At 39.4% G+C, this 11,682-nt stretch overlaps 1 protein-coding gene across 1 annotated transcript in view; it reads right to left on the reverse strand.

Annotated features, from left to right (window-relative positions):
• Window positions 1-11,682, reverse strand: part of MACROD2 (MACRO domain containing 2) — a 2,254,506-nt gene that overhangs the window by 2,151,417 nt on the left and 91,407 nt on the right. Inside the window, exon 2 of the mRNA XM_010844154.1 lies at window positions 9,687-9,794. Within this exon, the coding sequence (XP_010842456.1) occupies window positions 9,687-9,794 (108 nt within the window). The remainder of the gene's footprint in view (window positions 1-9,686; window positions 9,795-11,682) is intronic.

Below are 11,682 nucleotides of genomic sequence, written 5' to 3' on the forward strand. Positions count from 1 at the left end.
GCCAACCTAGATAGCATATTAAAAAGCAGAGATATTACTTTTCCAACAAAGGTCCATCTAGTCCAGGCTATGGTTTTTCCAGTGGTCATGTATGGATGTGAGAGTTGGACTGTGAAGAAAGCTGAGCGAAGAATTGATGCTTTTGAACCGTGGTGTTGGAGAAGATTCTTGAGAGTCCCTTGGACTGCAAGGAGATCCAACCAGTCCCTCCTAAAGGAGATCAGTCCTGGGTATTCATTGGAAGGACTGATGCTAAAGCTGAAATTCCAATACTTTGGCTACCTCATGCGAAGAGTTGACTCATTGGAAAAGACCCTGATGCTGGGAGGGATTGGGGGCAGGAGGAGAAGGGGATGACAGAGGATGAGATGGCCGGATGGCATCGTCGACTCGATGGACGTGAGTTTGAGTGAACTCCAGGAGTTGGTGATGGACAGGGAGGCCTGGCATGCTGTGATTCATGGGGTTGCAAAGAGTCGGACACAACTGAGCGACTGAACTGAACTGAACTGAACTCAAAGTACAATTCAAAGGCATAGGTTAAAAAAAATCATTAAACTTAAGATTGATGAAGTTTGGGGAAATACATTATCTTTTAACTAAGTGATATAAATTCATTTAACCTTTCCATAAAGCTATTTGGTTACATACATCAACAGTTTAAAAACTTTCATACTGCCATAATTTCACTGCAAGGAATATACTCCCTCTGGACTAATCAAAGATTTTTTTCAAAGATCTGCTAGGATGTTTGTTTCAGCCTGTTGATAACAGTAAAAACAAGAAACAATCTAAATTTCCAACAATGAGAGAATACTTAAATCAATATTCATGTGTATAACTGAATATCACACAGCAATTTAAAATGACATGTAAAAATGACTGCAGTGTTAAAAAAATTAAGTGGTATTTTCTACAATTCAAAATACACCTATGGAATAAAAAGAAAATAACCTGAAGCAAAAATACTGAACTTAAACAATGATGTATATGCTGGGAAACACCATGGAGATGTTTTATTGTTTTCTGTATTTTTATTTTCCCTATTTTAAATATTAAAGTGTATTCCTTTGGCAATCAGACACCCCCAAAAATTTTTAAAACATTTTTTGAAACCAATTGAATAGTATGGGACAAAATATAAACTTCCTAAGTGCACTGAAGAATTCTCAGAAAGAGAATAAAACCACTGAAAATATGGAATAAATGCCCAAGCAGCTCCAATCACTTTACCCCATCATTTTTTTTTGAAAATTTTAGTCTCTCAAAGTCCCTTGAGGACTATGCTACTATTTAACTCCAAGGGATATTCCATTAAAAATAGTGACAAGAGTGGTCAAAAATAGAAGTTGAAAACTCAGAAGGGAATTTTCTGGAAGTCACCCATTCCCATAGCAATTATTTTCTTTTGAGGATTCTTTGAGGATTTTAACACCTCACAAAGCTCCTTTCTCATTTAATCTTTCACTCCATCCTCATACAGACCCTGTTTTCTGTCTATCCTTACCCTGGATAAAGTGAAGACACTGATATTCTTACAGCTGGAAGCTCACACATAAACCTGTAGCCAGTGTTAAAAATTCAGCCCTCAAAAAATTGCTCTCACCCAGCCTACATACTCACACCTGTCTGCTCAACTGTATTTCACAGGTTGAGCTTTCCACACAGTGGTGATTTTGAAACTTTTCAGCAGGTTCCAGCACAACATAGGAGGGAAAGTAAAAGCACAGAATGAGGGAAAGTAATTCTTTCCCCGTTGCTTGGCCTCACTGGAATGGGTACTGGGAGAGATCTACAGAGGGAGGTAAGAAGTAGTTTCTGAACATTACTGTCTCCATGCTAACAACAATGCTCCCAAAAACTTTAGCTATCACCCCATAAGTAATCTGTAGCTAGCTACTGTCTAGTAGACAGTTATCCCAAAATAAGAGGTCTAAGATTTCAGTAAATTCATAATGAACACTTGATTTTAATACTGCCTTACTCAACAGACTCGTAGGTCCCATCAAGTTCTTCAGAAGCAATGAAAAGAACTGATTAAAAGGTGGAGGAACCATTTTAAAGAGGAAAAGCAATATGAAGAAACATAAGCCAAAGTGCTCACTCAGTAAGAAGAAAAACACTGCAGAACCTCAAGGAAATCATGGAAAGAAATGGAATATTAGTTTTATTTTGTCTACTTGCATAAAACTTACAATAACTGTTTAATTGTGGTTAATACTTCAATTGTAGTTCAACTTTTCAGACACAGTGAACTCTAATAAGGACCTAAATGTTCTATAGTTATAATCTCAGGCTTCCTTACAATAAGTAAAATTTTATGAGCTAATATTTACAAAATCCTCAATCTGTTAACTCAAAATTTACATAACTTCAGATTTTTATTTGACCAGTTCCAATTTACATTGATTCATGGACCTACATTCCAGGTTCCTATACAATATCGTTCTTTGGTGGTTTAATCACTAAGTCGTGTCCGATTCTTACAACCCCATGGACTGTAGCCTGCCAGGCTCCTTCATCCATGGGCTTCTCTAGACAAGAATACTGGAGTGGGATGCCATTTCCCTACAGCATCAGATATTACTTCCACCAACAGTCACATCTACCACTGGGTTTTGGGGGGTTTTGTTTTGTTTTTGTTTTGCTTTAACTCAACCTCTTCATTCTTTCCTGAGCTGTTTCTCCCCTCTTCTCCAGTAGCACATTGGGCACCTACCGACCCGGGGAGTTCACCTGTCAGTGTCATATCTTTTTGCCTGTTCATACTGTTCATGGGGTTCTCAAAGTAAGGATGCTGCAGTGGTTTGCTATTTCCTTCTCCAGTGGACCACGTTTTGTCAGAACTTTCCACCATGACCCATCCGTCTTGAGTGGCCCTACACAGCGTGGCTCATAGGTTCACAAACTTAGAAAAGGCTGTGATCCATGTGATCAGCTTGGTGAGTTTTCTGTGATTGTGATTTTCATTGTGTCTGCCCTCTGATGGATAAAGATAAGAGGCTTGTGGAAGCTTCCTGATGGGAGGGACTGGCTGTAAGGGAATCTGAGTCTTGCTCTGATAGGCCATGCTCAGGAAATCTTTAATCCAATTTTCTGTTAATGGGTGGGGCAGTGTTCCCGCCCTATAGTGTGACCTAAGGTCAGGTAAGGGTTATGCCAGGGGTTATGACTTCCTTCAAAAGGACTTATGCCAGAACACCCCACAGTTCCCAGGACTTCTGTATTCAGTGCCCCTGACCCCAAAGCAGCCCACTGTCAATGCACACCTCTGCTAGAGACTCCTGGACACTCACAGGTAAGTCCGGCTCAGTCTCTTGTGGGTTCACTGCTCCTTTCTCCTGGGCACAAGGTTTGTTTGTGCCCTCCAAGAGTCTGTTTCCCCAGTCCTGTGGAAGTTCTGTAATCAAAGTCCACTGGCCTTCAAATTCCCCAGGGATTCTCAATCTCTTTGCCAGATCCTCAGGTTGGGGAATCTGTTGTGGGCCCTAGAACTTATGCAACAAGGCAAGAACTTCTTTGATATAATTGGCATAGGAACCTGGAACGTTAGGTCCATGAATCAAGGTAAATTAGAAGTGGTCAAGCAGGAGATGCCAAGAGTAAACATTGACATTTTAGCTATCAGTGAACTATAGTGGACCAGAATAGGAAAATTTAATTCAAACGACCATTACATCTACTACTGTAGGCAAGAATCCCTTAGAAGAAATGGAATATCCCTCTGAGTCAACAAAAGAGTCTGAAATGCAGTACTGAGATGCAATCTCAAAAGTGACAGAATGATCTCTGTTCATTTCCAAGGCAAACCATTCAATATCGCAGAAATCCAAGTCTATGCCTCAACCACTAATGCCAAAGAAGCTGAAGATGAATAGTTCTATGAAGACTTATAAGACCTTCAAGAAGTAACACCAAAAAAAGATGCCTTTTAATCATGGAGGACTGGACTGCAAAACTAGGAAGTCAAGAAATACCTGGAGTAACAGGCAAATTTGGCCTTGGAGCACAAAATGAAGCAGGGCAAAGGCTAATAGAGTTTTGCCAAGAGAACGCACTGATGATAGCAATCACCCTCTTCCAACAACACAAGAGATGACTCTACACATGGACATCACCAGATGGTCAACACCGAAATCAGATTAATTTTATTCTTCGCAGCCAAAGATGGAGAAGCTCTATACAGTCAGCAAAAAAAGACCAGGATTTGACTATGGCTCAGATCATGAACTCCTCATTGCAAAATTCAGACTTAAGTTGAAGAAAGTAGGGAAAACCACTAGACCATTCAGGTATAACCTAAATCAAATCCCTTATGATTATAGAGTAGAAGTGACAAACAGATTCAAGGGATTAGATCTGATAGAGTGCCTGAAGAACAACGGACAGAGGATCATAACATTTACAGGAGTCTTTAATCAAAACCATCCCCAAGAAAAAGAAATGCAAAAAGGCAAAATGGTTGTCTGAGGAGGCCTTACAAATAGCTGAGAAAAGAGGAGAAGTTAAGGCAAAGGAGAAAAGAAAAGATATACCCATCTGAATGCAGAGTTCCAAAGAATAACAAGGAGCAATAAGAAAGCCTTCCTCAGTGATCAATGCAAAGAAATAGAGGAAAATAGAATGTGAAAGACTAGAGATCTCTTCAAGAAAATTATAGATACCCAGGGAACATTTCATGCAAAGATGGGCACAATAAAACAGAAATGGTATGGACCTAACAGAAGCAGAAGATATTAAGAAGAGGTGGAAAGAATACACAGAACTATACAAAAAAGATCTTTATGACCCAGATAATTATGATGGTGTGATCACTCATCTAGAGCCAGACATCCTGGAGTGCGAAGTCAAGTGGGCCTTAGCAAACATCACTCTGAACAATGCTAGTGGAGGCGACAGAATTCCAGCTGAGCTATTTCAAAGCCTAAAAGATGATGCTGTGAAAGTGCTACATTCAATATGCTAGCAAATTTGGAAATCTTACCAATGGCCACAGGACTGGAAAAGGTCAGTTTTCATTACAATCCCAAAGAAAGGCAATGCCAAAGAGTGTTCAAACTACTGAACAATTGCCATCTCACACACTAGCAAAGTAATGCTCAAAATTCTCTAAGCTAGGCTTCAATAGTACATGAACTGAAAACTTCCAGATGTTCAAGTTGTATGTAGAAAAAGTAGAGGAACTAGAGATCAAATTGCCAATATCTGTTGGATCACAGGAAAAGCAACAGAATTCCAGAAAAACATCTACTTCTGCTTCACTGACTACGCTAAAGCCTTTGACTGTGTGAATCACAACAAACTGTGGAAAATTCTTAAAGAGACGGGAATATCAGACCACCTTACCTGCCTCCTGAGAAACCTGTATGCAGCTCAAGAAGCAACAGTTAGAATGGGACATGAAACAATGGACTGGTTCAAAATTGGGAAGGAAATATATACATCAAGGCTGTATACAGTCACCCTACCTATTTAACTTATATGCAGAGTACATCATGTGAAATGCCAACCTGGATGAAGCACAAACTGGAATCAAGAAAAATCAATAACCTCAGATACACCAATGATACCATCCTTAAGGCAAAAAGCAAAGAGGAACTAAAGACTGTCTTGATGAAAGTAAAAGAGGAGAGTAAAAAAGCTGGCTTAAAACTCAACATTCCAAAAACAAAGATCACGGCATGCTGTCCCATCATTTCATGGCAAATAGATGAGGAAACAATGGAAACAGTGACTGACTTTATTTTCCTGGGCTCAAAAATCACTGCAGATGGTGACTGCAGCCATGAAATTTAAAGACACTTGTTCCTTGGAAGAAAAGCTATGACCAACCTAGACAGCAGATTAAAAAGCAGAGACATTACTTGGTCAACAAAGGTCCGTCTAGTCAAAGCTATGGTTTTTCCAGTAGTCAGGTATGGATGTGAGAGTTGGACTATAAAGAAAGCTGAGCATTGAAGAATTGATGCTTTTGAACTGTGGTGTTGGAGAAGACTCTTGAGAGTCCTTGGACTGCAAGGAGACCCAACCAGTCCATCCTAAAGGAGATCAGTCCTGGGTGTTCATTGGTGGGACTGATGTTGAAGCTGAAACTCCAATACTTTGGCCACCTGATGTGAAAAGCTGACTCATTTGAAAAGACCATGATGCTGGGAAAGAATGAAGGCGGGCGGAGAAGGGGACAACAGAGGATGAGATGGTTGGATGGCATCACCGACTCAATGGGCAAGAGTTTGAGTAAACTCCGGGAGTTGGTGATGAACAGGAAAGCCTAGCATCCATGGGATTGAAAAGAGTTGAACACGACTGAGCAAGTGAACTGCAAGATTGAAGTTGGAAAGTACCTGGTTGGGAAAAAGTTTTAAATATCAAATCATTTCATTCATGACAACCAGGCGTTCCAATGCACTAATACAGACACGGGAAGAGAACTTTACAAGGTGGAAAGTGATGACGCGGCTGCTTTGGCGGCTTGACTGGGTAAACGGCCTCCCACTCCCCTCTCACCAGAGGCAACTCTGGAGTTTCCTGCCATGTCGCCTTGTTCACCTGAAAGTCAACAGCTGTTCCTCTCCTGACACACCAGGCAAACAAAGCAGCACAGCAGAAAGCTGTAAATAAAGTCATTAGGCTGTGCATTTGGCATCTCTTTGCATGTACCTAAGAACTTCCTGATGAGGCTGTCCTTGGGAGATGCAGAGCATGGCCAAACTATAATTACCTCAGCCAGAGAGGTAAGCCAACAGTGCCAAATGCTTTTAGGAGTTGCTGCCTGCCTTTGTATAAATTTGTCAAACTCTTGTATACTATGTGACAGCTATAAAAAAATTATACAAGCAAGGACAAAGAATCAAAAGAGTAATGGGATGTTTTCCTGTTAATGATGCTTTCTCTTTAGCACCATTTTATTTCACTAAAATTATTTTTATTTCTTGATCAAATAGTTTTTCTTAAATGAGCCAAATTGTGTTCACTGTTTCAAGTCCCCATTGTTGAATGTGCTATGGGTCAAAGGTGCTATAAACTCTATTGTGTAGTTCAATTTAACAAATACATATGACCAGGTGTTTATTAAGAACATAAGGACAAGACACTACTTTGAGAGATTATACCACAAGTGGAAAAAACACCAGTCGATAGCCTCAACGGGGAGATAAATGAGTATACAGTTAACAAAACTCAAGGAAAACCATGATTACTAGTATTATTAAGTATGCTATCAAGGCAAATTCAATGTTATGTTAATAACAAGAAAGAAAAAACTCATGAGAGTAGTCTTAAGGCATTTAAGGAAATAAATGTCAACAACTGTACTCCATATGGCAGAACTGGGATCAACGACTGGAAATTACAACAATACAGAGGACAGCCAGTGATGTACAGATAGTGTGAAACTGTTAGTCGCTCAGTCGTGTCCAACTCTTTGCGACCGATGGACTATAAGCCCGCCAGGCTCCTCTGTCCATGGAATTCTCCAGGCAACAATACTGGAGTGGGTTGCCTATTTCCTTCTCCAGGGGATCTCCTGACCCAGGGATCAAATCTAGGTCTTTCACATTTTTCACATTGCAGGCAGATTCTTTACTGTCTCAGCCACCAGGGAAGTCCCAATGTATGTGTGTGTGTGTATATATATATATATTTAATTAAATAATTAATTTCTTTAAATTAAAGCTCACATTTATGGAATTTAGGGCACACACCAAGGAACGTTCCTACTATGTTGTTTGACTTTACACATCACCAGAGTGAAACCTGAGACAACAGGGAGCTCTCCAACTAACTTGTGTATTCCTGGAAAGCAAGGTCTGTCAAGAAATTAACCCCCACCCTTCTGTGTTCTGGAAAACAGCTTACTACAAAGAGCTAGTCTTCCCCATATGACTGAGATAAAACTCCCAATGACCCTTGTATGCTATGACAAGACCAAGGCACAGACTCTCCAAATTCCCATTCTTTGTCTCATAAATGATTTGCTAAACTATCTGTCCCCATCAACCATTCTGCTTGATCAATGCCTGTTAACCAGACTTGACCAAACTTTATTCAGGCTTCTTTCCTTCCTCCAAGCCCCTGAACTTTGACCTACCCTTGAGCAATGGAAGGTGAACAACCCCTCTTTAATGACCCCTTCCAAAATAAGCTGGCCTCAAGGAAAAATGTTCCCTGATCAACTGTCCAATCATGCCACCCACATCCAATGTTCATGCCTTGCTGTAAAAAAAAAAAAGTCCTTTTCTGCTTGAACTTTGAGATGCTTGCTTGCTTATCTCATAGTCAAAGTGGTTCTTCCTATCGCAATATTCTTCCTCCTCCTACTGAGATAAGTCTCCACCCCTTATTGTAATAATCTTTTTGAATAATGCTTCTCTTTACCTAAGTCTGCATTTGGTTTTAAACCTTTTAACTTGCAAAGAGCCTAACTTTACAGAACACAAAATTATGAAATATCCAATTATTGATATTTATTTTTATAGAATCACAAACATTATATATTTCTTCATATACAGTCACATGGTAAAATATATAAAAGATACAGACCACTATAAAATAAATTAAAATTTAACATTAATTGTTATTTCCCAATGTTTGAAACCCCAAATTATAAGATCATTAATCATAAAATAAACCATTAAAAACAAACATGAATAGTTGAAACCAAGCAACAGAGTTTGGAAACTACAAAAATAATTTCTTTATATTTTATTTCTGTCTGGTATAGATCAAACATCTCTTTACAAAGTCAAAAGAAGGAAAAGCTTAATGAACTTGCTTTTATGTTGGCCAACTATTAACTGAAGCATTAAATCAACAATAATACAGCTGCTAAAGTTCTTTCTAAGGAACTTTCTGCAACAACCTGTTACTTTTCCAGGGGTCCAGTACCCTAGTTACAACTCAGTATGGATACCATGTAGAGTTAGCACATTGACTGCAGCACGTACATAAAACAAACGCTCAGTGTCTTTAATACATGACATCTCTATCTCTGGAAGGGTATTTTTTCTTAAACATTTGTATTCCTATTTATGAAAAAATATTTTTAAACAATAAATATTTTGTATTGCAAGTAGATGGGGTACAGGGTCCCTGGAGAAAGAGAACCAGGCATGACTTTCTTGACTTTAAAGAAGTCATCTCTGGCCTAGGTCATTTTGTGATCTAAGCCTGGGTAACGTCGCTTGCCCTTGAACACATCTCAGTAATTACTGATCTTACCACAGGTGAAGGAATGCAGGAACAAAGGAGAAACAGTCAAGAAACAACAGTTGAGCAGTAAAACAGAGTCCTAGTTCCTCCTTAAGGGATACAGATAACAATTTAAATGTGAGTTAGGCAGGAACAAAGACCCACATCTAGGTGGAGCATGGAAAGATGATAACGACCTTTTCTGACTTCAACCAACTAAAACTGGGGCTCTGTCAACCTTTGCCCCAGCTCTAGGCTGAATTCTCCTCTGCTCAAGCCCCTTCATGAGTATGCAAGTATCCTTAGCATAAAAATTCCCCAATCTTACTGTTCTGGGAAACACTGCTTTGGAAAAGATCCCCAGCATTCTTCTTGCTGCAAGTAATAAATCTTTCTTTCTCCCAATTTGTGGCCTTTTGGCCTGATAACCACCAAGACGTGAACCCAGATTTAGGGCAACAGTATAACAAATACATCACAAAATATCAACTACTCACCCGCATTGACTATAGCATCCACCTCTAGCAATGTGATGTCACCTCTATACAGAGAAACTTTCTCACTCAAACTTTTCTTCCCATGTGATGGTTCCTGAGTATTTTCTTCTGTAATAAAGAAGGAATGTATATTAATAGTAATATTCTTAATTTAATAAAGACAATTTTAATACAAGAGCCAATATGGGTCACACTCTGACACATTAGATAAATGGAAATAAATGTGTAACTATTACCAGGAATGTGGTCTATTCTCTATTTATCAAGTATTCCTCAATACAAAATGCAGTTATCATATATATAATAGGCATTCAATAAATTTCAGTTCAGTTCAGTTCAGTCGCTCAGTTGTGTCCGACTCTTTGTGACCGCAGGGACTGCAGCACGCCAGGCCTCCCTGTCCATCACCAACTCCTGGAATCCACCCAAACCCATGTGCATCAAGTCGATGATGCCATCCAACCATCCCATCTTCTGTTGTCCCCTTCTCCTCCCACCTTCAATCTTTCCCAGCATCAGGGTCTTTTCCAATGAGTCAGCTCTTTGCATCAGGTGGCCAAAGTACTGGAGTTTCAGCTTCAACATAAGTCCTTCCAATGAACACCCAGGACTGATTTCCTTTAGGATGGACTGGTTGGCTCCCCTGCAGTCCAAGGGACTCTCAAGGGTCTTCTCCAACATCACAGTTCAAAAGTATAAATTCTTCAGTGCTCAGCTTTCTTATAGTCAAATTCTCATATCCATACATGACCACTGGAAAAACCATAACCCTGACTAGCCCTGTTATATTGGTCAACAAAATGTTCAATTCTTGCTATTAACATTATAAAGATATGAATTTTAAGACGTAATTATGTACTAATGGTTTCACAAGAATATGAGAACAAAATGTGCAAACTACCAACAAAATAATGAACAAGTTTATTTATATTTTGTTCAAGTTACCCAAAAAGCATCCTTGTAAAGAACATTTACTCAGAACAAAAAAATGTAGTTTCCACTCTTTGCTATGTAACAAGCTATCCCTTGGAATGGTAGGGATCAAGAACCCAGGACGGTGTGAAACATCTCCTTTATCAAATTCTATAAACCTTTCACTCTAGAGGGCGCTGCTACATTTAAAATAGAAAAAGTTCTGTCCTGCACACACAGTCAGCATGCTGGTATATTTAAAACAAGCCAGACATTACCTTCTAAAACCTGATATATTTTTAATGTTTTACAGCAGTACGATAATTTGTATTTTCATGTATTTTAAACAAATAATATTAAAATATATTAAACAAAGCTATATAAAGTCAATGTTTTAAAATACATTGAAATGCTACATATAAAAAGTTTTCTAATATATTTTTAGGAAAGATGATTTATAAATTCAAGTGTTTTTAACTATTTATGAATATGGGCAACTGTTTCAAGGGGGGAGGTAATGCTATTGATTCACAAAGACACTGTCAAATAAGCATGGAATTTTGAGGTATGTAGTGGATTAGAGGTGGTAGCTTCAGTTCAGTTCAGTTCAGTCGCTCAGTCCTGTCCGACTCTTCGTGACCCCATGAATCGCAGCACGCCAGGCCTCCCTGTCCATCACCAACTCCCGGAGTTCACTCAGACTCACGTCCATCGAGTCAGTGATGCCATCCAGCCATCTCATCCTCTGTCATCCCCTTCTCCTCCTGCCCCCAATCCCTCCCAGCATCAGAGTCTTTTCCAATGAGTCAACTCTTCGCATGAGGTGGCCAAAGTACTGGAGTTTCAGCTTTAGCATCATTCTCTCCAAAGAAATCCCAGGGCTGATCTCCTTCAGAATGGACTGGTTGGATCTCCCTGCAGTCCGAGGGACTCTCAAGAGTCTTCTCCAACACCACAATTCAAAAGCATCAATTCTTTGGTGCTCAGCCTTCTTCACAGTCCAACTCTCACATCCATACATGACCACAGGAAAAACCATAGCCTTGACTAGATGAACCTTTGTTGGCAAAGTAATGTCTCTGTC

This window comes from Bison bison, unplaced genomic scaffold, assembly GCF_000754665.1.
Source record: "Bison bison bison isolate TAMUID 2011002044 unplaced genomic scaffold, Bison_UMD1.0 scf7180017864196, whole genome shotgun sequence".
NCBI lineage: Eukaryota > Metazoa > Chordata > Mammalia > Artiodactyla > Bovidae > Bison > Bison bison.